Below are 26993 nucleotides of genomic sequence, written 5' to 3' on the forward strand. Positions count from 1 at the left end.
GAAAATGGGCTAGCTTCAGCTATGTAGTTTAAACTATATAGCATGTAAATCTGTGTTGCAACTAGTCTGTACATTTAGTCTCTTATAATAAATGTCATAAGTGGTATTTTTCCATTTTTCCAGACGAGACGTAATAACCTGATGTCTTTAAAGATTTCTGATAAAGTGATTGCAAAGCACAAAAATCGTAGATACTACAAAGCTGATGTGTCAGCTATCAAGAACCAGATTTTTTATGCAGTGGACTTCAATGATGGTTCTTTTAGTGATAATCTCTTCCCTGAAGATATCCAAGTGAGTTTTCATTTCTTTCTTTCTTTTGATTTTATTTCCTCCTGACTAAGCATTAAAGGAGTCTCATATTAAGGTGTACTATTTTCATTGAAAAAAGGAGACAAAAATGTCCTGCTGTGTTTGGTTATGTCATCTTTTGGTCTGAATTCAAATCATGCCAACATCACCTTTACCTTTCCTTCTTTCTGTGTTGATGTAATAAATACCAGTCAAGTATGAATAGTGTAAATGCTCTCATCTAAGCTTTGTGTTCTTGTGCTTATATAATAAATGGTTGCTTCTTACATGATTTCAGGTTCAATCCCATTGCATGGTACTTTAAATATTTTCTACTGTAGCCCCAAGCTGACCAAAGTTTTTCTGAGTGGATTTGGTAGACAAACTGAAAGAAGTCTGTCATATGTATATATGTGTATTAGCACTTCTCCAAAAGATAATTAGCTCTCATACAATGACATTGTCATTTCTCCTGTCAATAAATTTTCCACTGACGTTGTTGCTAACACCATTATCCTTATAATAATTGATTTCTAATATTGGTGCAAATGTTGAATCACAGCCTACTTTCTTGTGATGGTCAGGGTGAAAATCTTTTGATTGAAGGTCTGCTCAATTATAGTTGACTTGAAGCTAAGTAACAACAACTCAAAGATGAAAGGCATAGGCAAAGTCACCCCCAACCCCCTAGCCAGTGATTTTTAACTGAGACTGTAAAAGAATGTAAGTACCTGTGTGAAAAGCATTTAATCTTGTACTTTGCCATTTTTGCCATTCTTATAATGAAATAGATGCCAACTTGAAGTATGTGACAATGATACTATGTTAAAATATTAGATAAAAAATATGAGATAAAAAAGATATCCGACAGAATTTTCCTGTAATCTTACCTGAACACAATGCAGCAATTGATTGCTGTCTGACAAATCTGCACCAGTATACATTTTGGGAGTAAACACCTGGAGTTTATTTATTCTCTTCATCAATCTTAAGAAGTATGCTGGTGAATGTGACCCAGGCTTTATTTTCAACCAAGATCTGCTTTGGATTTCTAAAATCTTCAGAAAAGGCTAAAGGTGTCTTAGTGTCACTTAAAAAGATCTTTGTCATCCATTCAATGACTATTTGAACTTATATATGACTACAGTATGTCTACACTTGGTGTTTGCATTTCTGATCTAGAATATCGGTCTGCTGGAAGCTGTCCAGAGATGGGCAACCAGATGAATACTCTCTGTTAGTCACTTACTATATCTTGAATTTATTGCTTCTCTGGGCATCAACACTAAAGTTTCAGCATCTGGCAGCTGGCGTGATTGAAGCTCACAGGATAATCCAACATCTTTGGCTGCCTTTTTTGAATTCGATGTCGCTGCTATCTGTGGACATGTTTATAAAATCAAAAAAGTGGTGCAGTAACCACGACTTTTAGAAATATTTTTCACACTGTTCTTGAAGCATGGAATAAATTATTTATGTTAGTTATTAGCTGTCAGAATGCTTCATCCTTCAGAAATTCTATCCTTCTCAAAACTCACTAACACTGCTCCCGATATGCCTCTCATTCTTACTGTCTTTCCTCATTTCCCTTGTGTCTGCGTTCTCTCCCCTCTTTTACTGGCGTGTTGCAGTGCACCACCTGAGCACTGTATACAATAAACTCATTATTGGTAGGAGCAGTTCAGGAGTGAGCGAGTGTTTCTTATTGTTTTGTTCTGTTTTATTTGTCATTACTGGCAAGACATGATGTTTTCTCTTATTTGCTTAGTAATCTTTTAAAACCATCTTGCTTTATTTAGGGGCGTGATTGTTTAACTGAAGGGCCTCCTCGTGTTGGGGAAGCTGTGCAAGTGAAATGGCCAGATGGAGGTATATATGATGCAGTGTTCCAGAATCACAGCTCAGCACTGCTATACACCGTGAGTAAACTTTATTTCTTAGGGAGGCGGGAAACCTTTACATGGTGAGTCACATGAATGGCAGAATTGATAGAGCACTGAACAAGAAGATGCCTTGTAGAATTAGGCTGCATCCCTTTAGATTCCAAGTTCAAATCCTGCTTAAGTCCACTTTCCCTTTCATCCTTCAGAGGTCTATAAAAATAATCGCCAATGGATTTGTATGCGAGAAAATCATGCTCTGGTGTGACCACAGTTCAGTGACAGAAATTTGTAAAAGAATAAAAATAGTTTAAATCATTAATTTTGAAAAATAATACATTCCTATTAAAACAACTCTAATAGAAAACAAAAGTACTAAATTGAAAACATTTTCATAGTCTTTACAATATTTAATCTTTGTGTTTGAAGGAAATTATGAATTGATTGGAATACTATGAGAACTGCATTTCTCATTCATTTAATAATGAGAAATGAAGGTAGTTGTTTGTATATATATATATATATACTCTTTAATCTGGGTATATATATGTAAGTTGATATCGCGTAGGACCAGAGGGGGTTTCATGTGGATTGCTTTAGAAATAGTTTACTTTGACAGACATTTAGAAACAATGTTACCATTTCTGCATTTCTTGGTAGGGCAGCCTGCTAGAAATGACAGTCAAATCTCCCTTCACTAAAACTCTCCCTTCTTGAAAAAAAAAAAACAACAGCAAGAATCATGAAATCCAAGACATACAAAAGATGTAATTGGTCTACTACTCAATTAGAGATGACTTCAGGTTAACCAACAACAGTCATCTTTTAAAATAAATTTCTTTGTTTTTTTTTTTTTTAGTTCCATTTCTTTCTATGTTAGGATATTTTTCATTCACTGTTATTATTATTGTTTGTTAATCTATCATGAAGTTGTTTATTTGGTTTTAGTTTTTGTCATAAAGTCCATGAATATCTGCTGAGATGCAATAAAGATAACATTGAACTGATGATTCATTTGAACCTCTTCTAATGCTATCTTAACTTTCTGACTGCAGTTCTTTCACTACTCCATCTATGGTTTTAATAATGAAATCAGTTCAGAGGACAGGGAAACCAGGCACCTATTAAGAGTTTATATTCACGAAGTACTAAGAATATACATTAATTTAATTGATCTTACCAAAAACAAAATGAAGCTTATTAAAGGCATTCTTTATTAATACTTATCTATAGAATTAACTAGTTTTGTTTGAATAATCTATGATGCTGTAGATGTAATCTGGTTTTGCCACATCAATTTATAGGTAGAATTTGAAGATGGATCTGAATTAACTTTCAAACGAGAAGAATTATGGAAAGAAAATGAAGAATTGCCTCAATATGTTAAATCTCGATTGGTGAGTTTCTTCTTAAATATGATTTTATGTCATTTTATCTGCTTGTAATGGATGATAATTCTCATTTTGACTACATTTTCCTATTGTAACATTGCCAAGGGTGTAGCAAAGTGAATCAAAAGATTCACTCTTCTGTAATATAAAGTACCTTGTTGCTTGTGGCTTCCACTGCAATTTTAGAAGATCAGTGTAAAATACATGGATCCCTGCAGTTGTTACGGATGGTTCAAAATTTGTTTATTTCTGAGTTTCTTCGTTGTCTACTTCTTCCATGGTAAGCCAGAAGATTGTCTACTTTGGTCTTTTTTTAATGGTTGGACACCCTTCCTAGCACTAGCCACTTTACAGAGTGGACTGGGTGCTTTTTACATGACACCATCACCAGCAACATCTGCTATAATTTGATGCCCTTCCTAAATGTCAACAGAATGGACTGGATGCTTTTTACATGGTATTGGCATGAGTGAGATCACCAAGACAAAGATCCCTTGAGAAGGGCTAGTAGTATTGCCAGAGGTGGCTTTGTGCCAGGTGATGAAAGGTTAGAATATTACCTCCATATTTGTTTCTAAGGCATCACCTTTACCCTTGCAATAGCTAACTATACTACTACTACACCAGTCTTTGGGGATGACATCTTCCTGGATAGCCAGACTAATTATATGAGGGATTAGGACACATCCACCAGGTATTTTAAGCATCTCAGTGGTGATTCCTGATGGTCCAGGAGGCTTTCCCTGTCTTCATATCCTTAATTGTCTTAGCTATTATACTGCTGTCAACTCTGACGGCTGATCCCTAATTTAGTTGAGTTTATATTTGAAAACTCTCTCTTTCTCCCATGCATTCTCCTCCACATTTAGGAACCTTTCATAGAGGCACTTCCATGCATCTTACTTCTCTGGACCACTGAGTGCAAGCATACCATTCATTATTCATTTCGATATTGTTCCAAGAAATAGAAATAATATAATAGAGTTATTGTATTTGGATCTCCTTGAGGTTAAAACAAGTTATTTTACTAAGTTAAAATGATTATCTACCTATCCAGAACTTTAAATTATTAACTGTTGCTCTCCAACCCTTTTCAATACAATTTCCTTCTGAGTTTTCTTTTTTAATATATGTTTGTAGAAGACAGTATTTGTAGCATGAAATGTCAGTAATTATAGCTCTACCCATCAATGGGATTACAAAGAAAAACCTCTTGAGGGTTACTCTAATTTTATTAATAGCAATTTAGTTTTAAATTTCAAATCTCTTTTTTATTAGTTTACATTCTATGAATTGGTGTTAAGTTCCTTTGCCAAAATGGGAAATTGTGTATGTGTGCTGGAGTATGATTTTAACTTTTGTTCTCTAGCATGCCTTTGTTATATCATTGCTAAGTATCTGTGTAGCATTAACAAAATCTTTCTCTTTCTGTATTTCAGTCTGTTGCAACAGAACGAAAATACGATATCTTCTATGTTGATGGGGTTATTTCAAAGAACCGGCGGCCGAAACCAAAGAATCGTTCCTATTCCATATATTCTTCATAACTTTTAACATCATACCCATGTTCACTAATTACTTTGTAACATTTCCCATCAGTTTAATATTTAAATTTGACTATTTTTGCTCTAATTTTAGTTCTTTTGCACCCCTGTTCAAACTTTCTATTTGTTTTGTGTACATTTCGGTATCAGTGGGAAGCTCAACAAATATATAATAGAGAGACTCCACCTCTAATTTCCAACACCTGGTTTTGCATCTTCTCTCTTCCACATGTGCAGAGAAGGAACCCCCCTCCCCACTTTTTATCTCCTTTTCAATTGGCTCTATAATATTTATGTTGTACATCATAGCCATGTGCTCATTGTTTAACTAGCAATACAACTATACAGAACTGAAGTTAAGATGATCACTGATTTATTGCTCAACCACAAGTCAAATATTTCTTTGGATCAGGACTCTTAAAAGACCTTTTGTAAATTTGTAGAAGAAATATCTTGAGTGAAAAGAAAAAGAAAAACTCTCTATAACAAGAATCCCTCCCTCTTCATTATATAAAAGGCAGCAACATCATTACCAGTTCATTCCACATACATTTCACCACTTCCCACATCTTGACATTTCACGCTGCTTCAACCATATGATGTGCATGTGTAAATATAACTGTACTCTTTCTCAAGAAATGAAGCATTGTTAATAATTTTGAGAAGACTCAGTTTTTATTACAAATAATAACAAATACGGCATTGTTAGTGTAGCAAACCCAGGTTAATAAAATTTGAAGCAAAAAAGGCAAATATCCTTGAGGTATATTAGTGTGAATTATGTGGCAGTCTATCCTAAAAGAGGAACCTGCTTTGAAGGATACCGATTTCTTCTCACAGCACACTAACATGCCTTCTTGTTTTGCTTTATTTTTCTTTTGTGAATTGATTCTTGCCAACTCAGACCACCACTTCTCTCTTGGAATTCTAGTAATTATATTTAAAGTTGTAACTTTTATTAGAAGAGGGATAAATTTAGAAAAATTCTATAAACAAAATCAATTAAAAAGTCTGATGAAAATTTACTCAAGAGGTTCTTTTTCTCATTAGTGGTCAACCTTCTGAAAAACAAAATAAGGCCCACCAATTCTGTATTCTCAGTGCTGATGGTTTTATTGCTAAAAATATTAATACAAAAAAAAAAACACTACTAACCACAAAGATCTTAACAGAATGTCTTGTTTTTCCTTAAAAAAAAGAAAAAAAAGAAAAAACATTTGATATGTTTCTGTGCTTTCTTGTTTTGTTTTTCTACATTAAGGAATAACAAAACAAAAACAAAGTGAGAACAGGAATTTTCCATTAGACTCTGCCTATATGGCAAGAACACAATATTGTAGTACAGCTATTTGCAAACCCCAGCTCTAACTATTTCACTTCACTTTTGTTTACTAACAACACAATTTGAATAATCTCTTTCCTTAAAGACCAATTTCACACAAAAAACTGTCTTAGTAGTGAGGGAAGTGAGAGAAGAAACAGCACGTTTGTGAGTCATTGATTGTCACATGTTTGTAAGTTTTGCCATTCAACTGACTGACCTTTTGAATGCTTTCTGTTATGTTTGTGTGTACAATACCCCAGCCTGAGCTTTATGTGAACTTTGTAGGGGTCCAGCAATGTATCAGTATGTCTTGGCTACACTTATAAAAATGTATTACTGAGATTAGAAATGATAGGCATAACATTTGTAGCAAATTTTAAGATTTTACTATGTAAAGTGTGTGTGTGAGAGGGAGAGAGAGATACAAGACTATGCCTTGCACTTTGTGGCATGAATTGTCTACCTATGCAAGGTTGACACTTGTCACAGGTCAATGCTGATTCAAGCAGATTCATGATCAAATGTATTCCAGTCATGACCATCCTATCTTTTTGCTAATGTGTCCTTCCTTTTTTTAAGAAAGTAGCATGGAGTTTTGGCTGTTCTGTCTGGTAGAATAGGCTATTATGTAGAGGTTCCTTTAGTGGTTAGAAATAGGTGTTGTTAAGAAGACATCAAAGTTGTTAGCATGTTGGGAGAAACCAAAGTTATTAGCAGAGAGACCACTACTAGCACAAGCTAGAAGAGAGGAGTCACAGAACAATCCAATCGAGGTTCTCCATATGGTCAGTAGTTTTGATGGTGTCAGGGATGATGGTATTCTTTTGCCATTGTTGTGGGAAAGCGAGAAAGAATGAGAGGCATTTGAAGTTTTGGTTTGCAGAATCAAAGATATTCTCATTGTTTCTTATTGGAGGAAGAAAAAGTATTGAAAAGTTTTTTGAGGACAGAAATAATTTCCAAGTTTGGCCTGTTAATAGGGGTAGAGTGATATTACATTTGAAATAGGTGCATTTGAAGCAAAATGGACAGCAAGTGTGGTAGCTTCATCAGGCAGGAACATTACGGCATAATTAGAAGAGGCCATCATGCCGAATGATCAGGTTTTGTTGCAATTTGGAGATGTGGCATCTTTTGCTTTTATGATTGTCATTGTTGCAGTGGAGGTAAATAACTTTCAGTTGTTAAATTGAGCTCAGGCCAAACATGTGACACGTGTCCTTATTTTCAGACATAAAGTAAATCATCTCATACATCCTTTCATTTTTAAGATGACAGGATGTTTTATTTAAGAGATAATGTGGCTACTGTTTTTAGCACTGGTAACTTTATTCAATGACAAAATTATAGTGTCACCCCACCATTTACACAGACATTGAATAATTTGAACATTAAAGAGTTATGGACTTAGTAGAGATTGTTGAGTGACTGACTAAATACTCTGAAGTCCTTAATTCCATTCTATTGTTTTTAATTGGAATTTGTTCAGGGTTCATCCCTTTAATCCATAGTTATTGTACAGTCTTAAGTTAGTCAAATGCACACATAATGTAAGTCATTCCAGCCAATGGCTGTTATTTCTGGCAAGTCAAACAACAACAGAAAGGTGACAAAATAAGTTTGAGGAATTAAATACTGGTGACTATTCCATCACTTCTCTCCTTGTACAATTTTCTGGACATTCTTTTACCAACACAAGAAAAATCATTAATTAAAAACTAGAAAAAGAGACAACAAAACAGAAAGTAATTGGTACAGCATGACATGTTTATTTCAACTTTGAAATCACTTCTTCAAATTATCTCCATCCTCTTTTTCTGCTATTAATTTTTTTCCCTCCCAAAAGTCAATTTCTAATAATAAAAAAGAAAAGAGAGAAACTTGAGTACCATTTGTCTTTAACGGACATTTTGCTGCCAAAAATTTGAGAGAGAGATGGTACCCCCCACCAGTTAAGAACAAAAATACAACGGGTTTTCAAATAAACTATAACAGCTTGTCTGTCAAATTAAATAAAATTTAAGAGGAATAACAAAAGTTTTTTTTTTTTAGAGAGAATGGCATTTTTGCTTTAACTAATTAAACTGAGAGCATCTGATCAGGTTTGTCTGATTGTTGTTAATGGGGGAAAAAATGTATAATAATATATATAATTATATAACAATGTATTTACATATGTAAAATATAGAGAGCTGTGTAAGCAACCAGATCTTGACACATACACTTTCTCCCTCTATTTTTATATATGTGCAAACATACAGAGAGACGATAATTGGGGCATGAGTTGCAATAAACATCCATACAGCACCTCCATGCCTGTGCACACACCTCACAATTTCATTTACACACACACTAAAAGTGTAATAGCTGTCACACATACATGCACACAAGCTCCAAGACAGTAGTGGTATATCCCTTAGTAAATTTTTTTGTTTTACTTAGTTATTTTAATGAAATATTTGTCTTACAAAATTTAAAAGGATTAATTTATGGCCCTTAGGATTAAATGTTAAAATAAAATTATTTAAAAACGAGTAAAATCTAATATTTTTTGTTTCCTGCAATTTTATCTCAATAAGTGTTTAACAATCTAATGGAATGAGGACTGAACATTTTGTTAACGATATACATGTATATATGTGTGTATACATACATAGATATATATGTGTGTATACATGCATATATACATACATATATATGTATGTATATATACACACATACATATATAATTTATTCAACAACTGCATATCACAGCCTCTCCCATTTAAGAAATAACAATAACAAAAACAATGTTAACAGCATTTTCATCTAACTTAGATCTCTCGGAAAACTCCTCTTCACATAGTAGGAAATTAGTTGTCAATTAAACTAAAGACAAATTAATGAGTTTCTATACCTTTTTTTGGTATAGGAAAAAGGGAATGGAGGGAAAAGGAGGAAGGAGAGATATATATTCCATGATGAAGGCTGCCTGGGTTTATTTCGAGAAAAAGCGAGACTCCTGGTGAGGTGGTAGGCAGAATAATATTCTCCCTTTCATCAACACATCACACTGTTTTCTTCAAAGTGTTATTCTTTAAAGGACACCTGACTCATACAAATTTATCAAAAATGGTTTGCAAGGCAAGGGTGTTTATCTGTTGTCCTAAGGGAGCAGAGTGGAAGGACAAAATGGATTTTAAAGATTCACCTTCCAAATCTTCCAGGTTAGAAAAATCACAGGAATGAAATTAACTTTTAGTTAAAAATAATTCTCTTTTAATTTCCTTTAATTTTGACAAAAAAAAAAAAAGATTTAAAAAATTATTTTTAAAATTTGTATGCAGCAATAACAATAAAATTAGTGGACTGTTTTTTGCATTCCAAATAAATCATAACATTAGTGCAGCAGGCTGGGGGAAGGTCACTGAGGGCCACCTCTGCTTGCTGCACAAATATAACAAAGATAAGAAAGAAGAGCAGCAATAGGGAAGATGATAGCTGAGTGAGTTAGTAAATTAGTACTGCTATGAGCAGCAATCTGTAGAGTAATCAGTGCTTTGATTGGCACAACATTTTTCATTATCACTTCTCCTTTCAAACATTTGGAGAGAAAGAACAGGCAAGGGTACCTTTAGATGTTTAGAAAGAAAAAACAATACTAAATCTATTTTACAATGAATAATAATAATAATATTATTATTACTATTATTAATAAAAATAATGACATAAAATTGAAAAGGTATCTTGCCCAATGGTTACAATGATACTAGAGCCATTCTTAACAGCAAACAATAACTGATTCTTCGTGTAGAATTTTCCTTTTCGCTCTTGATTGTTTTGTCAGAAAATAATTTGAAATGTTTGTCTCGAGGCACGTTATTTTTGAACCTTCCCCTTTCACTTAATTCCATTTGCCTCATCGGTAAACAGAGTACAACAAACACACATACACACGCAAAGAACTTAGGGGTTCTTTGTCTCATCAGCATAAATGCTAACAGAGAGTGAAATGAAATGGTTTGATTTATTACTTACATTTCTCACCTTATTTTTAAAAATATACTTGGTATATTTCTTCTATCAAATTAGACAACCAAAGTGTTGAGGAATTGTTCAGTGAAAAAATTGGCAATAATTGGGAAGTTAACTTTCTTAGTTTTTGTTTTAATGTGTTTACTTCTAAATATTTTGTGATTTTATTTGGGATTTAGTTTTTAAAATCAGTTTCTGTTAAATATAAGATTTGGAGAGTAGGAAAAAAAAAAGAGGAAGAAATGAGACTGGAGTGGCATTTCTGGTAAGGGTGGGGGATAAAGTGGGGTTGGATATTGTTTCAGTGATAGATATAGTACAAATCTGTTTTATGGAGAGATTTAGGTGATCACAATTTCATCATCAGAATGACCAAATAGCTGAAGCATGAAATATTGATAATTGTAGCTGAACCCAATGATGAACTAAAGGAAAAGTTGGATTACAAAGAACTGGAGGAAGGCAGTGGGCAGCTTAAGAAAAAGAGAGAAGGTGTTGATTGAGCTCTGTTTAAAATGTTTGAGATATTGAGTTCTTGGAAGAATGCCGAGGCAGTCCAGTCAAACAGACCTCTGTAAAGAAGAAAAGTCAGAGAGAGAGAGTTAAAAACCAAGGAGACCCTCCTGCGGTTGCAATGTGCCCCATTAGAGGTATAACTCGCCATTGTTTTCCAATGGGAGCTGAAAGAAACAAGCAGTTGGCAGTACCCCATTGAAGACCTGCTTCTCTCTTGGGTAGATTGGCACTGACCAGGCTTGTATCGGGAAGCTTTGCTAGATTTGAGGTCATTAAATTCATGGCCGATGAAACCTGGAAAGAAAAAAAAAATTGACAGAAAGTGACATTTGTTTAAAATCTGTGGTGACTTGTAAACTTGAGATTATTTAATATTTAGTTCTTTTGATTCCAATCAGTGAAAGGAAGCCCCCTCTACAGATGCAATTAAAAGTCAACTAAAGCTCTGCAAGTCAATACTTGTTTTGTTTTAACTGATATAAAGTTTGGGATAGTGTCAAAACAGACATGCAGTCCTTGGACACATCGGATCGTATCAAACTTCCAACCCATAACAGATGTATGATAATGATGAAGAATTAGTGGTAAGTCTTGTGTTGGTCAGAACAATAAATACTGCAGCTGTTTGGTCAGTGGAACTGGCCCTTTCAATAATAGTTACATCTAGTCAATAGCTACTGTTCAGAAGGGGTCAACTGGAGATTGATTGATAGACGAGTAATTTCTTAATCTTCAACCCCATGACTTGTGTCCACCTTTTACCTGTTTCAATCATTTAGACTGCAGCCATGTTGGGGCCACCACCTTGAATTTTTAGTAGAATGAATCGACCCCAGTACTTATTTTTTTAAGCCTGGTACTTATTCTATCGGTCTCTTTTGCTGAACAGCTAAGGTATGGGGACATAAACATAACAATGCCAGTTGTCAAGCACAGACAAACACACACACACATATATATATATATATAAAGTTAATCTAAACATGAAAACACAAAAAGAAAACATAACAACGCAAGGACGTGGAACAAATGTAGTATTATTGGACGCTCAGGAAGGAAGGGAAGAAGGAGGGTTTTGCGCTTTGAGCAGAGCTCTTCGTCAGAAACATAGGAAAAGAAAAAATCCAGAGAAGGGAAGACGGAGGAAAAAAAAAATCGCCAACGGTACACATGCGGTATATTTATTTATTTATTTATTTTTTTATTTACATATATATATATATATATACACACACACACTCACATTGAGCTTCTTTCAGTTTTCATCTACCAAATACACTCACAAGCTTTGGTTGACCTGAAGCTATAGTAGAAGACATGTGCTCAATGTGTCACACAGTGAAGCTGAACCCAGCACCATGAAGTTGAGAAGCTACTCCTACACCTATGATCCAGAGAAGTAACTTTAACACGTTTAATGACCAGTTACAATTGTTTCTGTATCAACTCTGCTTGCAACGCCAGTTTATGATAAAGTTTGAAGTGTTAATTTATGCAATATTTGTGGTTTTAGACATTAGAGTGGCACTTTATCAGACATGCATCAAAGGTCTTACCCATTTGTCGCTTTAATGATGTATGTCACAAGTGGTAAACTGAAGTAGTTCTGTACCAATGAAGTTTCTTACTGGTCACTACATACTTACTGGCCATTGCAAAACTTTACCCCTATCTTTCATCCTTTTTTGCTTTTACTGCACCTCCTTCCTCCTTCTCACTTTCATATTTGTCGTAATCATGTCCTTGTTGCCTTTCTTCTTCCTTTACATCTTTTTTTTTTTCACATGCTCCCTATACTAAATATTCAACTCTCTAACCATACTTTTATTTACATTTTTTTTGTTTCTTCCCGATATAAGCAAAAGCAATATCTGGAAAATGCACAGTGTAAGAGCAGACTTTTAATGCAAGTCTGATGAAATGCCACTAATGTCTAAAACTGCAAATATTATGTAAATTTTCAACTAGTGGTGTCAGCAGAGTTGGTACAGAAACAATTGTAACTGGTCATTAAAGATGTGTTAAAGTTATTTCCTTCTCTTATTTGGATTATATTTTACTCATTGCTGAACCCATGCAACAGTTTTACTGTCATGTAACCAGGATGTTCTATATTTGAAGAATTAGCCTGAAATCTAACAGCATTTGATAGCCCGGAACTCGGGTTGAGTGCTTCATTGGAAATACACTGACTTTATACCCTACCAGGACCTTTATATATATATATATATATATACACACACACACACACACATATAGTGACTATAGTAGGCACAGAAACAGTAGATGGTATGGAAACTAAAAGATCTTGTAGTTCCCAATTCCAGGATCTTTTAGGTTTAGAGAAACCATAAATGATGCATGTGAACTGTAGAGAGAGAGAGAGGTAGATACTCATATCTGAGATGAAAACTGACAATTTCTACAAAATAATCTTGTTAAAGCTATAGAACAGATGTGAATCTGAGCAAAATAACATGGTGGTGGAATGATATGGTTGACAGGGCAGTAAAGGATAAGTGACAGGCTTGGAAAATCTGGGGAAGGTAGTGAGTAGTAGGGAGAGATGCCCTTTTAGCCAAAAGGGCATCTAGGTGACAAGCATACTAGGCAAAAGGTGAGGTAGAAAGGAAGAAATTCACACATGTACTGCAACATGAGGTTCAGATCATAGGTTAGTAGTTAGTGACTTCAGGATCAGGGGTAAATGGCTGCCCAGAAGATGACCAGTGTGGGAAAGAAGGGCCTGCAAGCTTAAGGATCCTCTGAATGGACAGAGATTTAGAGACATTATGTCAAGCTTCTAACAAAAAAGTGGCAGATATAGCATCACATAATGTGGAGGACAACTGGAGGTTCCTACAGGACAATTTGCTGAGGGCTACTGACCAGATCTATGGCTGGTGCAAAGTCCCTTCTTGACCTTAGGTGACATGGTAGTGGAACAATGTAGTTGTCAGGGCCATTAAAGAAAAGAAACAGGCATGGAAGTGTGGTGGTAGCAGGAAACTATCAGATAGCTAGAAGGGAAGCCAGGAGACGAGCTTACTTAGCCAGAGGGGAAGCGGATAAGAAGACATTTGCCAATGTTCTGCGTCACGAGGACCAGAGACTTAAAATGTTTCAAATTGCAATGTCATAGGAGAGAAATATGTCTGCATGGATGATGGCTCACTTGCATTTAATGGTGCTGCAAAGAGAGAGACTTGGAGACACTATTATGAAAGTTTGCTAAATAAAGAGAATGAATGGGAGACAACAAAGGGACTAGCAATCCAAATCAACAGTACCTTAGTAGATAAAACAATTAAGGGTATGAAGACAAGTAAGCCCCCAGCCCATTCAGGAATCATCACTGAGATGCTTAAAATATCTGGTGGTGTAGGGTAGTCACCCATATAGTTAACCAGGTGATACATGAAGAAGTCAAACCCAATGACTGGTGTAGCAGTACCATAGTCAACTGCTACAGAGGTAAAGGTGAGGCTTTAGACAGAATAAATTGCAGAGGTATCAAATTGTTGGATCATGTGATAAAAGTCATAGCCCAACTAATTAGGTAGAGAATTAGTTAAGATGATATGCAGTTTGGGTTTGTGTCAGGGAGAAGTACCACTGATGCTATATTTCTGGTAAAACAGCTGCAGGAGAAATCCCTAGCTAAAGGTAAACCTCTGTGCTTGGCTTTTGTTGACAGGGTACCCTGATCCCTTATCTAGTGGTCAATTCAGAAACTAGGAATAGAGGTGTAGTTGGTGAGAGCTGTACAGGAATGCTATCAATAAGGTGAGGATTGGCAACAACTATAGCAAAGAATTCCAGGTAGGAGTTCACCAAGGTTTGGTGCTCACCCACCTCTTGTTCATCATAGACCTCCTGGCAATAACAGAGGAATTTAAGACAGGCTGCCCTTGGGAGCTCCTCTATGCTGATGATCTTGCTCTAATCGCTGAGTCACTACCAGAACTAGAGAAGAAGTTTCAGGCGTGGAAGCGAGGTCTAAAATCGAAGGGCCTCAGAGTTAAACTAGCAAAAACCAAAGTCTTAGTAAGTAGGAAGGCAGTCAAATCACAGATCCCTTCAGGTAGATGACCTTGCTTGATCTGTAGAAAAGGCGTAGGTAGAAACTCCATAAGATGTACCCAGTATAAGCTATGGACACATAAGAGGTGCAGCAATATCAAAGGAAGATTAACTGGGAAGATAGGTTTTGTGTGTGGAAGATGCACAGGTGCAATAAACACTGAAAATGTACAGAAAACGGATTCCATCACATGCTAGGAGAAAAAACTAGAAGTAGTTGATAGAATAAGAATAACCTGGGCAAAGTTCAGAGACAAAAGTAGACTGTATGATGCCTGTGTGCGAACAGCCATGTTACATAGCAATGAAACATGGGCTGAGGACATGCACAAGGCTTGAAAGAAATGAAGTTAGTATGCTCCGCTGGATGAGTAATGTCAGTGTGCATGCATAACAAAGTGTAAGCACCCTGAGAGAAAAGAGGAGCATCAAATGTGGTGTGCAGGAGAGATGATTGTGCTGATATGGTCATGTGATGAGGACAGCTGTATGAAGAAGTGTCACACCCTAAAAGTGGAGGAACCTGTGGAAGAAGTAGACCCAGGAAGACATGGGATGAGGTGGTGAAGCACAGCCTTTGAACGTTGGGCCTCACAGATGCAATGACAAGCAACCGAGACCTTTGGAGATATGCTGTACTTGAGAAGACTCAGCAAGCCAAGTAAAATCGTAGTCGTGGCCGATGCTAGTGTCGCATAACTGGCCCATTTAAAAGCAGCCTTCAATCGTTGGGCGATATGCCATGCTTGTGTAGATATGTTGAACCGAGTAAAATCGTAGTCATGGCAGATGTCAATGCTGCCTGACTGGCACCTATGCCGGTGGTGCAGAAAAAAAACACCATTCAAACATGGCTGATGCTACTACCGCCTGACTGGCATCCATGCAGGTGGCACGCAAAAAGCACCATTTGAGTGTGGCTACTGCTAGTACAACCTGACTGGCAACCATCTTTGTTGAAGAAAGCTTTTAAATGTCCCTGAATTAAGAAAAACTTAACAAAACTTAAAAATATAAAGCAGATGAGATGAGTGCATTTTGATGGGTTGACGTCATTACTATTGGTCTATGGGTGTTCTTAGTATTCACTCTACTGCTAATATTTGCACCAAGGGCTCCCTTGGTAACATGATGTGCTGTATCCTGCTGCAGCACATTGCAACATTGTGGTTCCTTTCTCTCCAGTGATGTGAATTTCTACTAAAGAGATCAAAATGTTCATTGTAGCTCTCTTAATTAAGTCTGTTACCCAAGATAATTTTGATATTTACAGATGGAATACTGTTATATACTTTATGATTAGGAACATGAATTTACAATTTGACTGATTCAACTTGTTTGGTACTTCACTGGTTCACAACTTCACAATGACAAAGGAGAAATCATGAAGCATATAACAAAGTTTTGTAGATATTTAACTCATAGAATAATGGGATGTTACTGGATAGGGGACAGGGCTTAGAAAAAGGTAGACTATACAGAAGTCAAGAAGAAATATTCTGAAATTAGCTGATCTAACTAATTACCTTGTTAAATGTCGACTATCTTCGTGGACTTCCATTTCTTTACTTTTGTATTCATTTAATTCCTTTCGGATGGCAGCCTGAAAACAAACAAAACCAAATACTGTCACTAAAAAAGAAGGATCTTGTGCATATAAGTGTTTTACGGATTTCATACAAGAATTCATACAAATGATATAAACACTAATTTGTGACAGAAAGAGAGCAATTGGTTCTCAAAAGAGACAAAACTCATATATCTATTGTTTTCAAAGACAACTGTCTTCTTGCTCTCTGTCAAATTAAGTTTAATTTTTTATAATTCATTAGTTACCCAATAATCAAGGCAAACTATTTAAGAACAGTCTAACAGCGACGTATCAGTCTCTTTTTACACAATGAAATAGTGGTTTCTCTTGTTACTTTGATGAATGAAAGTTCAGAAAGACATAACTGAGATACAAAATCTACATTGGCTACAGGTCAGTAGAAAACAATCATCACCCTTTGGCTACCTGGCTGCAGGGTCAGAGCTGAAGACTTCCAGTAGCATCCTCTACCTGTCTCTATCACCTCTTTCCCTATTGCCATTAACAGAAAAATTTGTACAAGTGGGTAAGGTTTGTACAAGGCCAATCCCATTCTCTTGTCCTTCAAACTTGTACAGGTCAGGTTTAACAGTGTTATGTGGCCAGTAGTTACCAGAATGCAGGATTTGTATAGAGTTATCTTGACTTAGATAAGCAACAAAAAGTGCTAGAGAGCATCATCTGCCCAAGGTCTGGTGAGTGACCTTTAGAAGGCAATTCCATGACATGTTAATTAACCTATAGTTGGGACCCTCAGAGAGAACTGGAAACAATAGTGGTTAAGAAGTGGTCTCACACTCCTCAAAACCCTGAAGATACTAAAATAGGGCCCAACTACCAGATTCAGTTTGAAGTCATGCATACATACATATATTGGGCATTGGCATGGCTGCGTGGTAAGAAGTTTGCTTCCCAACCTCATGGCTTCATGTTCACTTCTGCTACATGGCACCTTGAGTAAGTGTTTTTTTACTATAGCTCTGGACTGACCAATGCTTTGTCAATAGATTTGCTTCATGGAAAATTCAGAAGTTTGTCTCACACACACACACACACACACACGAATGTGTACATGTGTTTGTTATTGTTTCCTTGTCTCGATAATTGTAAACAAGTGTCACTGTCATTCAGTTCTGATCTTCCATGAAAACAAGTGAGAGTTGGTAAGAGGAAGGGCTTTTGCCTGTAGAAAAATATGCTTCAACAAAGTCTGTCTGACCTATGTGATCATGGAAATGGAGACATTAAGACAATGATGACGGTGATGATGTGTGTGTATATCAGAGACCCCCTTTGGTCATGAATGACCATGGGATTGCACCTAGAAAGTTACCTTCCGGGGCACAAGTCTGGGCAAGGTTGTTTGTGGAAGGCCAGCAGTCTCCCCTCTCCACACCTCTGATGTTATCCAAGGAAAATGAAAAGGCCGATACAGCTTGGCACCAGTGATGTCACAACTCATTTCTACAGCTGAGTGAACTGGAGCAACGTGAAATAAAGTGTCTTGCTCAATCAAGAACACAACATGCAGCCCGGTCTGGGATTTGAACTAACAACCTCTGTGTGTATATATATATATATATATATATATATATATATATTTAAAAAGAAATTTCTCAATAAAATGTAGCCACTACAGAAATGAATGTAAATATAATGATTTTACAAGGTTGGGCATCATGTTAGTATATTGGTACAATCAGCACAAAAGGCTGGTGATATTTAGTTGAAAAACTAGCATTACTTTACCTTATCCTTCGGGGTCAACCGGGTCCAAGGTTTGTCAGCCCGCCGGTCATAATCTTGAGCTTCAGTCACCTCCACATAGTCATTAAATTTTATAATTTTTCTCTCCTTTAATTCATCTATGCTAGGTCGGAAACTTAGCTGGAATAAAGAATGTGCAATATGTGAAATATCTACAGACAGCTCATTTATAATGAGCCTGATATGTTGCGTACCATTACACACCCACCCTTTAACATGTCAGTCGTAATGTAAGAAACTCATATTCTCAAGTCAAATTGCAGTGATTTAATTTCCCAACAGAAATTTGTTTAACAGATTTACAACAATTTCATTGAAGAATGTGCGTATCTATATTAACATGTATAAAGAGTAAAGTGGATTAATTAAATTGTATCTTGTTAATTCCAGACTACCCATCATATTCCTTTTCATTTAAACATCAAGAAAATTTCTATTTCATTTACATGAATGAAATATTTTTGAACAATCCCCATTTATCCAAAATTATGTTTTATATTGGCTCACTATATATGTAGTGCTGTGTCTTTATATTATGATTCTAAGAAGCCAGTCACACAGAACCATGTTCACCTTGATCTCTGCATTTGTCTAAAACTTTGTCACTTCTTTCCCCTTGTTCTTTCAACCACAGCATCACCATGGCAACAAGGACGCTCTTTAGAAATACTGGTGAATTGAGGCCATAGCTGTCCGTGTTGATGAAGAACTGTCTTGTTGTAAAGTGTTGAAAAGACTAAATAAATGTGTTGTAGGATGAAGGGGTAAGAAACGACAAAGTTTTAGACAAATGCAGAGAACAAGGTGGACATGGTTCTGTGAGACTGACTGCTTGGAATCACAGTATAGACAAAACACTATGCATGTAGTGAACCAATATAAAACATAATTTTGGACAAATGTTGTGAGTGGTGGTGGAGAAAGAATCTTTCTGAGGATTGTTCAAAAATATTTCATTCATGTGAATGAAATGGAAATTTTTTTGATGCTTAAATGGAAATAAGAAGGGACATGACACACACATGCAATCAAAGACTGAAGAGCATACAAAATGAGAGAGAAAGAGAGAGAGAGAAGAGAGAGTATGGTGAGAGAACTTACCTTCCGAATGAGGTATCGTTTCTTTTCTTCCTTTTCTTGTTTAGCTTCTTCTGCTGATTTATCTTTAAGAGATAGAAAAAAAAAAGAGGATAAAGATAGGATAGAGAACTCCACAACTAAGTGTAGGCCATAGTAGTTTACCACTGAATGCCCACAACTGGACACAACAACTCTCTTCATTCTTGAATGTGCCACTGCTGCACTAGCCACGATGCTCTGTTAGCCTTAAATTCATTTTGCCAGCCGAGTAAACTGGAGCAACATGAAATAAAGTGTTACCTAATGACACACTGTACCTCCCAAACTAGGAATCAAAACCACAATGTTATGAAGAAGAGTCTAAATCTCTAACCACTAGGTCAAGTACAGTTTCAAATATAAAGACACACAAAGAACAAAAGTCAAATGTTGATATGAAGAAGTGAGTCAGTGAGTAAAACCTGATTGTAGTAGAGAGCATGCAGTTTAAGTAGTTAGACAACATAAGTTGAATTTTTTTTCTCATTATGGCATTGGAAACGATGGGAGGTAAGTCTTACGAGGAAAAATTTGGGAAGATTTGTGATTTTATTTCACCCTCTCATCCTCCAGACTGATTTAGGCCTATTTTTTGGCACTAGGTACTTCAAAATCACTGGGTGAAGCCGTTAGAGTAGGAAAAAAAATTATGAAAATATTTTGAGGTGAAAAGGTATGTAATTTAGGGGAGATTTAGCTGCTATTTCTTGTTCATTACCAGGTCATCAAAGGATGTGCTAGTAACAGTAGCTAAATCTCCCTTAAATCACATACTTTCATTTCAATTCATATTTGTTTTTTCCTACCATAAAGGCATCTCCCATTGGTTTTTAAGTGCCTAGTGCCCCCAAAATTGGCCTAAATCAGTTTGGGGCAGAGAAGGTGGGTAAAAAAACTATTTGCAAGGCTCTGGGGAAAAAAAAAGGGAAAAATCTCCATCAAAATGGAGAAAATCCAACATATCTGGTGTCCTGATACAAAACCCAGCCCTACAAATGAAATTACAGCTATTGCAAGCATTTCAGACATGGTTGTATTGTGATCCATTATCTGTAAGGGGCTTAGTTTTGATACATTGGTGTAGGGTATAAAACTGAATCTTCTCTAAATTTAGAGCTTTACAATAAATTTAATAATATTCTTGGAGAACTCTGTGGAAGGGGTGGCACACAGTTTGACTATTAAGTAGGTATTAATCACAGAAGTTGTAAGGTGTTGTTTTAGTAGTTTGTGGAGAGTTTATTGGATTGTTATGTTGTTGTTAGCCTGCTTCATTATGTTTATTGTTACTACATGGTTATAATGTAAACAAGTATCATTATAACAATTGGCGATAAGGATTCGAAGCTCACGCAGGTCAGTTAACAAATATTTGTGATACAAAGTTGTTAATGATGGAAGACTTATTAGCTTCCATAATACATTTGCAAAATCAGCAACAGGAGTTGTAGAAACAACTACTTCAACAACAAGAGAAACAACAACAGTTAATGGAGCTACATCTTAAGAAGTCTGGAAACACTATAAGTTTGTTTTTGGCACATGATTATAGTGAAAAAAGTATCGTTTTCTCAATAAGGTACTTTATCTCACATTGTTCCAGCACATTCAGCTGAAAACAAGTACCAGTGGCACTTGGGGTAGCAGGGTTTCAACCTTGCAACAGACTGGCATCTCATTTGGGGTCGTGGGAGTGGATTCTTGTACTCCAGCCTAAACACCTTAAAAATCTGGAGGAGACCCTATCTGTTGAGGTAAAAACAAATAATGTGATAACATGACCAAAGTATGATAGCACTGTTTAATTAATCAGACTGTACAGGAATCAATCCAATCTCATGCCAGACATCGATATCACTGACTAAATAGACAGGACTTTTTACAACTTTCAGATATGCTAACAAGAAATACAATCACAATCAACTTCTAATCAGAAAGGATGGTCACCATGGGAAGACTGCATATAAAATATGAAGATAAAGGTAATGTTAATGGTGAAACAGTCCAACCAAATCACACAAAACAAAAGATGATATAGAACTTTTAAAAATGAGCAAAGGGTATAATGAATTGTAAAACCAAGTACTTACTGTGTAAAATATTTCTTTGCTCAAGTTCTTCAGGTGTTGGCCTCAAACTTAAACGTCTATCAAAACAAACAATAAAGAGTATTTTTTTAAAGAGAAACATAAAAATAATCCAATTTTTCTGAAGTACAACAATATCATTTTTATTTTTTCAAACAAGCTATGGTTTAATGTTACTTGTACTTTCCTGACTGGAAGGATTAAAGATTAAAAAATGACAACAGTAAGGCATCACTGAACAGATTTGATGTAATCACTAACACCCAGCTTGTCAGCTCCTGTCTTAAATTCTAAATGTTCACCAATCTGTATGGAAGCCTGTCAGCTGTGTGTGATTGTAATCTCTTGGACCAGGAAGAGCATGTTTAGGAAACACTACACAACTACTTCTTCAAAATACACATCTCAATCAACTGTAACTCACAAGAGCCTAGAGCTGAAATATTTTGAAATATCGAGACCAGGAGTATTATTAACTGCAGAAGAAGCTACTTGCAACAAATAGAGTATGAAGAGAAACTGACAAAAGGATGAAGTTTGGTGCAGGTTGAAATATATAAAAATCTAATTATTAAAGTGGATAAATTATAAGAAAAGCTATTTCTGTTCATTTTTTCAAAAAAACCATTTCTATTCATTTTTTCAAACAGAACAAAGTTGCAGTTTTACCTTGTATTTCTATATTTCAGAGTGAAGACTCATTCTTCAAGACATTCAGAAGAGCAATGGTTGGAAGAAGTTTGCAACAGACTGTTTCCAACCACCACTTTTCTGAATGCCTTGAAGATGGGGGCTTTACCTCAAAATATAGAAATATAAGGTAAAACTGTAACTTTGTTGTGTTTTCTTTTCATTTTGTAGTGTATTTTGCACCTTCACAGATTGTTTTGACTTTACACATTCTTTAAAGTTATACCTGACAATGCTTCACAAAATCCTCATTTTAACATATCATATATTAAAAGGCAAGTTGTCTGTCTCACTGTGTGTTGTGTGAACCACTTCTACTCCTACAATTTTCAACTGAATTTCACCAAATTTGACATGTGTGCTCTCTTTGACTTAGGACGCTTTTTCTTATAATTTTTTCCTTGAAATTCCGCAACCCCCAAAATAAATAGACTACTTTCAATTTACCTAGGATTTAGCTTGAGCCAGTGAAACAATGTGACACACACCCAGCTGGAAATAATCAATACTTCACTTTGTTAGCTGTGGCAAGCACTTATCGACTGCTTGCACAGTACTGCCAGCAGTAATCATTTGCGAGTTACAATTTGCCTCTGTTTTCTCATGAGCGCTCTTTTTCATATAATTATTCCAACTTAAAACTAGCCACTTCATAACTTTTACCCAAAATTAAAAATCCTTGATTCGGTCTGTTTAACATTTTTGCCAAATACATTTTATTATTTTTTGGGTGCTACACATTCACCGCTTGTTCCTTAGGACTTTTTCTATTGCGTAAACTGATAATTTTCCACCATGCCTCGACGCAAAATCTCCAGTACAGGTTAGCAAATAAATGCTGCAAAGAAAAGTAAATGTATGCGTGCAAATGCATCTGCTGAGGATGCTGCCAGGAGGAACTCTCTCAATGCACTTAGGAAGGCTTCAGTGTGAAGAAGAGAAAGTGAAGAGCAGTGTTGTGATTGGTTAGCACATTTTGGTGTGCAACGAGCAACATTCAGCACACCGAACAAGAAATGCTTCCTCTACTGCTGCTGCATGAGCTTCAGAGACTGCAGCACAAGGTGCAGTTTGACTTACAAGAGATGCTTCCTTAACTGCTGTTGCATGAGCTGCAGAGACTGCAGTGCAATGCACAGATCGACTTACAAGAGATGCAACTGTTTCTGCACGTGCTATGGAGACTACAGGTGAAAGACAACAATGGGTGTTGCTCTATGTGGCAAGCAGGAAAACATCAGGTAACCATACCTGTGTCACCTTATTTATTTCAGTAGCGTAATCTTCACAGTACGCTCTCCGTTAAGTGACCCCAATTGGGAGGTAGGCAACAGATACTACAGTTTTCATCTTTTTTGCACAGGCCACACATCAAATTTTTTTGTTCCGATAATGTTGTATGTGCAACCCAGCGAAACAACAGGTAAACATACTATTTCTCTTTATATCATATCTTTAGGCTCAACCTTTCCATCTGCTAAACAGCACGTGTCAGCAGTTATGTGGTAAGGAAAATAAACTCAATTACTGCCAGTTTTTTACAGATTAACCTACTGCCCCAATGGAAAACAATGACAATGGTGTGGGCATATGACTCTGCATGTTCACTATTGCGCTAAATAAGTCAAACAACGCAGGGAACATCTGCCATTATGATTTCTTTCATTCAGTTTAGAGGTGCATCCGTGAATGGTCTAATAACCAAACAGGCATACTTAACAAACAGCCCCAGGCAATGCCGGGTATGCCTGCTAGTATATGTATAAGCAACACTTGCAGCCACCCCAGTGGGGTCCACTCGAATGGACAGCTATGTTGGGGTGGCTGTGAGTGTTGCTTGTCAGTGCAGCTACTGCATTGATCTGGAGAGATTATGGAGTTGGCATTTTTGCTTTTATATATATATATATATATATATATATATATTATATATATATATATATATATATATATATATATATATGTATATATATATTTATTTATGATAGGCTTCTTTCAATTTCCATCAACCAATTCCACTCACAAGGCTTTGGCTGACCTGAAGCTATAATAGAAGACACTTGCCCAAGGTGCCATGCTGTGAGACTGAACCTAGAACTACGTATCTGGGAAGCAAGCCTCATACATACATATTTTCATAAAAGATGCAGATATAAACAGATAGCCATTAACACGTGAACACATACATACATATATGCTGAACTTTTAACCCACTACTAGTGGGCTGAGTGACCTGTCTCTACACTCTGACATTTGCCCTTCCTCTATATAATAATAATAATAAAAAAACATTGTGTACAGTGCTCAGGTGCACTACAACTCATCTAAAGTGTATGTATAATCAGGTGTAGTTTCGGCGGATTTCGGAAAGCATGAGGGCCTTAAAGGATGCAGTGTCATGGCAGTCAACAACTGACGCATGCAGTTTATTCCATGCTACAGCAACTCTGAGCGTGAAGAAATGTTTCCGAAAGTCATGGGAGCTGTGTTGTTTTCTGACTTTGTAGGCATGTCCACGTGTGTTAGACACATGAAGATCAAAAAGGTGTTCAGTGTTGTTGTTGGTGAGGTGGTTGATAACTTTGTGGGTGTTTACCAAGTCCATCGCCAGATGCCGGAGCTTTAGTGAATCCATGCCCAGGGAAACAAGGCGCTCAGAGTATGGTAGGTGTCTGATAGAGAGTATGCGTTTGGTTGCACGTCTCTGAACAGATTCCAGGAGGTCAATGTTCTGAGCAAGATAGGGGTTCCAAACTGATGATGCGAATTCCAAGTGTGGTCGTACCATAGCTGTATACAGTTTTAAATAGATGGCTGGAGAGCGGCTAACAAAAGTCTTGCTGAGTGATGCCAAGACACCCTCGGCCTTCTTGACAATTTTAGAGATATGCTTTGTCCAACGCAAAACACTGCTGACAGTGATGCCTAGGTCACGCTCGCAAGAGGATTTCTTGATATCAGTGTTGTGGAGGGAGCATGTGTACGCAGGGTTTTTTCTCCCAAAATGCATGGTGGTACACTTGTCCACAGCCAGTTTCAGTTGCCAGTTTGTGATCCATTGCTGCATTGTGTCCAGGTCTGATTGCAGGAAAGAGCTGTAGACAACAGGATCTCTCCTCTTGATTTCAAAGTACAGCTTCATGTCGTCTGCATATTTCAATACTGTGGCATTCTTTAAATTGGCATTTATGTCATTAATGTATGCCACAAACAAGAGGGGACCAAGGACAGATCCCTGTGGTACACCCGATGACATCTCATATGGTGTAGAATGCTGTCCTAGAACTGTGACTACCTATATCTGATAATTTTATTTACTCTCTGTATGTATTTAACTGTATTGTATCAGCAAATAAGACTCCAAAGAGGTTGATACATTTATCCTTTTGTTACCATATTTCTGTTGAAATACACTGCTTTTTTCTATAAATTTATAAAATAATGAATAATTCAGTGAAATAACTTTGTTATTAATAAGCTGATGTTTGGAATATAAATTAACACGAAATTTTAATGGGAAGTTTTAATTTAGCTCACTTTAAAACAGGAACAAAATGGTTTAAAGCAGGTTGGTATGAAAGGGTTAAGTACATTGGTGTGTATGTACTGTCTGTATTTAGTGTTTACATATGTACTTATGTCTCATTATATGTGTTTGTGTGTTTATATATATGCTATGTGTATGTACGTATCCAAAAGTGACACACACACACACACACACTTGAAATGACATCACTATGCTTGTGTTCAAGCATTGAAAGAAAAATGACAGTTTCCACAGAGAAATATATAAATTTTAATTACAGTAGGATAATATATATGTATATATACTTGTCTACTTGAAGTCAATGATTCACTGAAATATTGCTGAAAGTTTCTTGTCCTGTAATCCTTTTGTTGCACGCAGCAAGCATGTGGAGAACAGCAGAATGAAACATCACTACTCTACTGTGTTGAGTAATTTAAATCTTTTTCTTTATCCACATGAGAGAGTGTGGGGGAGAGAGAGGGGGAGAGAGAGAGAGTGAGAGAGAGGGGCTGAATTTTGTATTTGAATCAAAGAAACACTTTCTAGGAGACATTGTCTTTCTAGCACTTTCCACATACCTACATATGTATCAGGTGCATTTAAATGCACCTGGCACATATGGTATAAACCTAACATCGTTTTGATATTTTAGCAAGTTGTTAAAAAAAAAAGAAGAAAAAACTTAATAGAACAATATAGATTTAGAAGAGTGAGCAGAAAAAATGGTAGAAAATAGTGCTTTGAATTTTAACACAATTTAATTTATAAACACATCTCATGTTGGTTATTTATCAATTATCTATATATATATATATATATATATATATATATAAAACTGAGAATGTGCCTGTCTGTATGTATGTATGCATCACTAAAACTCGAGAACTACCCAACCGATTTCATTAAAATATTACACATACCTTACTTAGGGTCCATGCAGTGTCATGGGCCCAAAAATGCAAAATCAGAGCAATCTCTTATCTCTTACACTGAAAACCAATGGTGTAGCATATAAGACCATAGCGGATCTTCTTCTAGGAAAATGGATGTCCACTGTTAATGGTTCATCCCTCTTATATAATAGTTTCACTTTAATAGTTTCAGTATTAAAGTGAAAGCATCTGACATTACACTAGAGAGATGTTTTTGTTTCACTTTTAACACGTA

The 26993-nt window shown here is 36.1% G+C and overlaps 2 protein-coding genes across 13 annotated transcripts in view; one reads left to right on the top strand and one right to left on the bottom strand.

Moving 5' to 3' along the window:
* Positions 1-8412, top strand: part of LOC115216499 (myb-like protein U) — a 169431-nt gene extending 161019 nt beyond the window's left edge. The window contains exons 15-18 of the mRNA XM_029785926.2: positions 124-294; positions 2091-2210; positions 3476-3568; positions 5002-8412. Of these exons, the coding sequence (XP_029641786.1) occupies positions 124-294; positions 2091-2210; positions 3476-3568; positions 5002-5109 (492 nt within the window). The 3' untranslated portion in view covers positions 5110-8412. The remainder of the gene's footprint in view (positions 1-123; positions 295-2090; positions 2211-3475; positions 3569-5001) is intronic.
* The window catches only part of LOC115216500 (phosphatase and actin regulator 1), a 343004-nt gene continuing 324187 nt past the window's right edge, over positions 8177-26993 (bottom strand). For all 12 annotated transcript variants that reach the window (XM_036506369.1, XM_036506363.1, XM_036506364.1 and 9 more), the window contains 5 exons: positions 21611-21666; positions 19503-19564; positions 18384-18521; positions 16570-16646; positions 8177-11254 (listed from right to left, as the gene is read on the bottom strand). In XM_036506369.1, coding sequence (XP_036362262.1) covers positions 11239-11254; positions 16570-16646; positions 18384-18521; positions 19503-19564; positions 21611-21666 — 349 coding nt within the window. In that variant the 3' untranslated portion in view covers positions 8177-11238. The remainder of the gene's footprint in view (positions 11255-16569; positions 16647-18383; positions 18522-19502; positions 19565-21610; positions 21667-26993) is intronic.

The sequence above is a fragment of the Octopus sinensis genome, linkage group LG10 (assembly GCF_006345805.1).
Source record: "Octopus sinensis linkage group LG10, ASM634580v1, whole genome shotgun sequence".
NCBI lineage: Eukaryota > Metazoa > Mollusca > Cephalopoda > Octopoda > Octopodidae > Octopus > Octopus sinensis.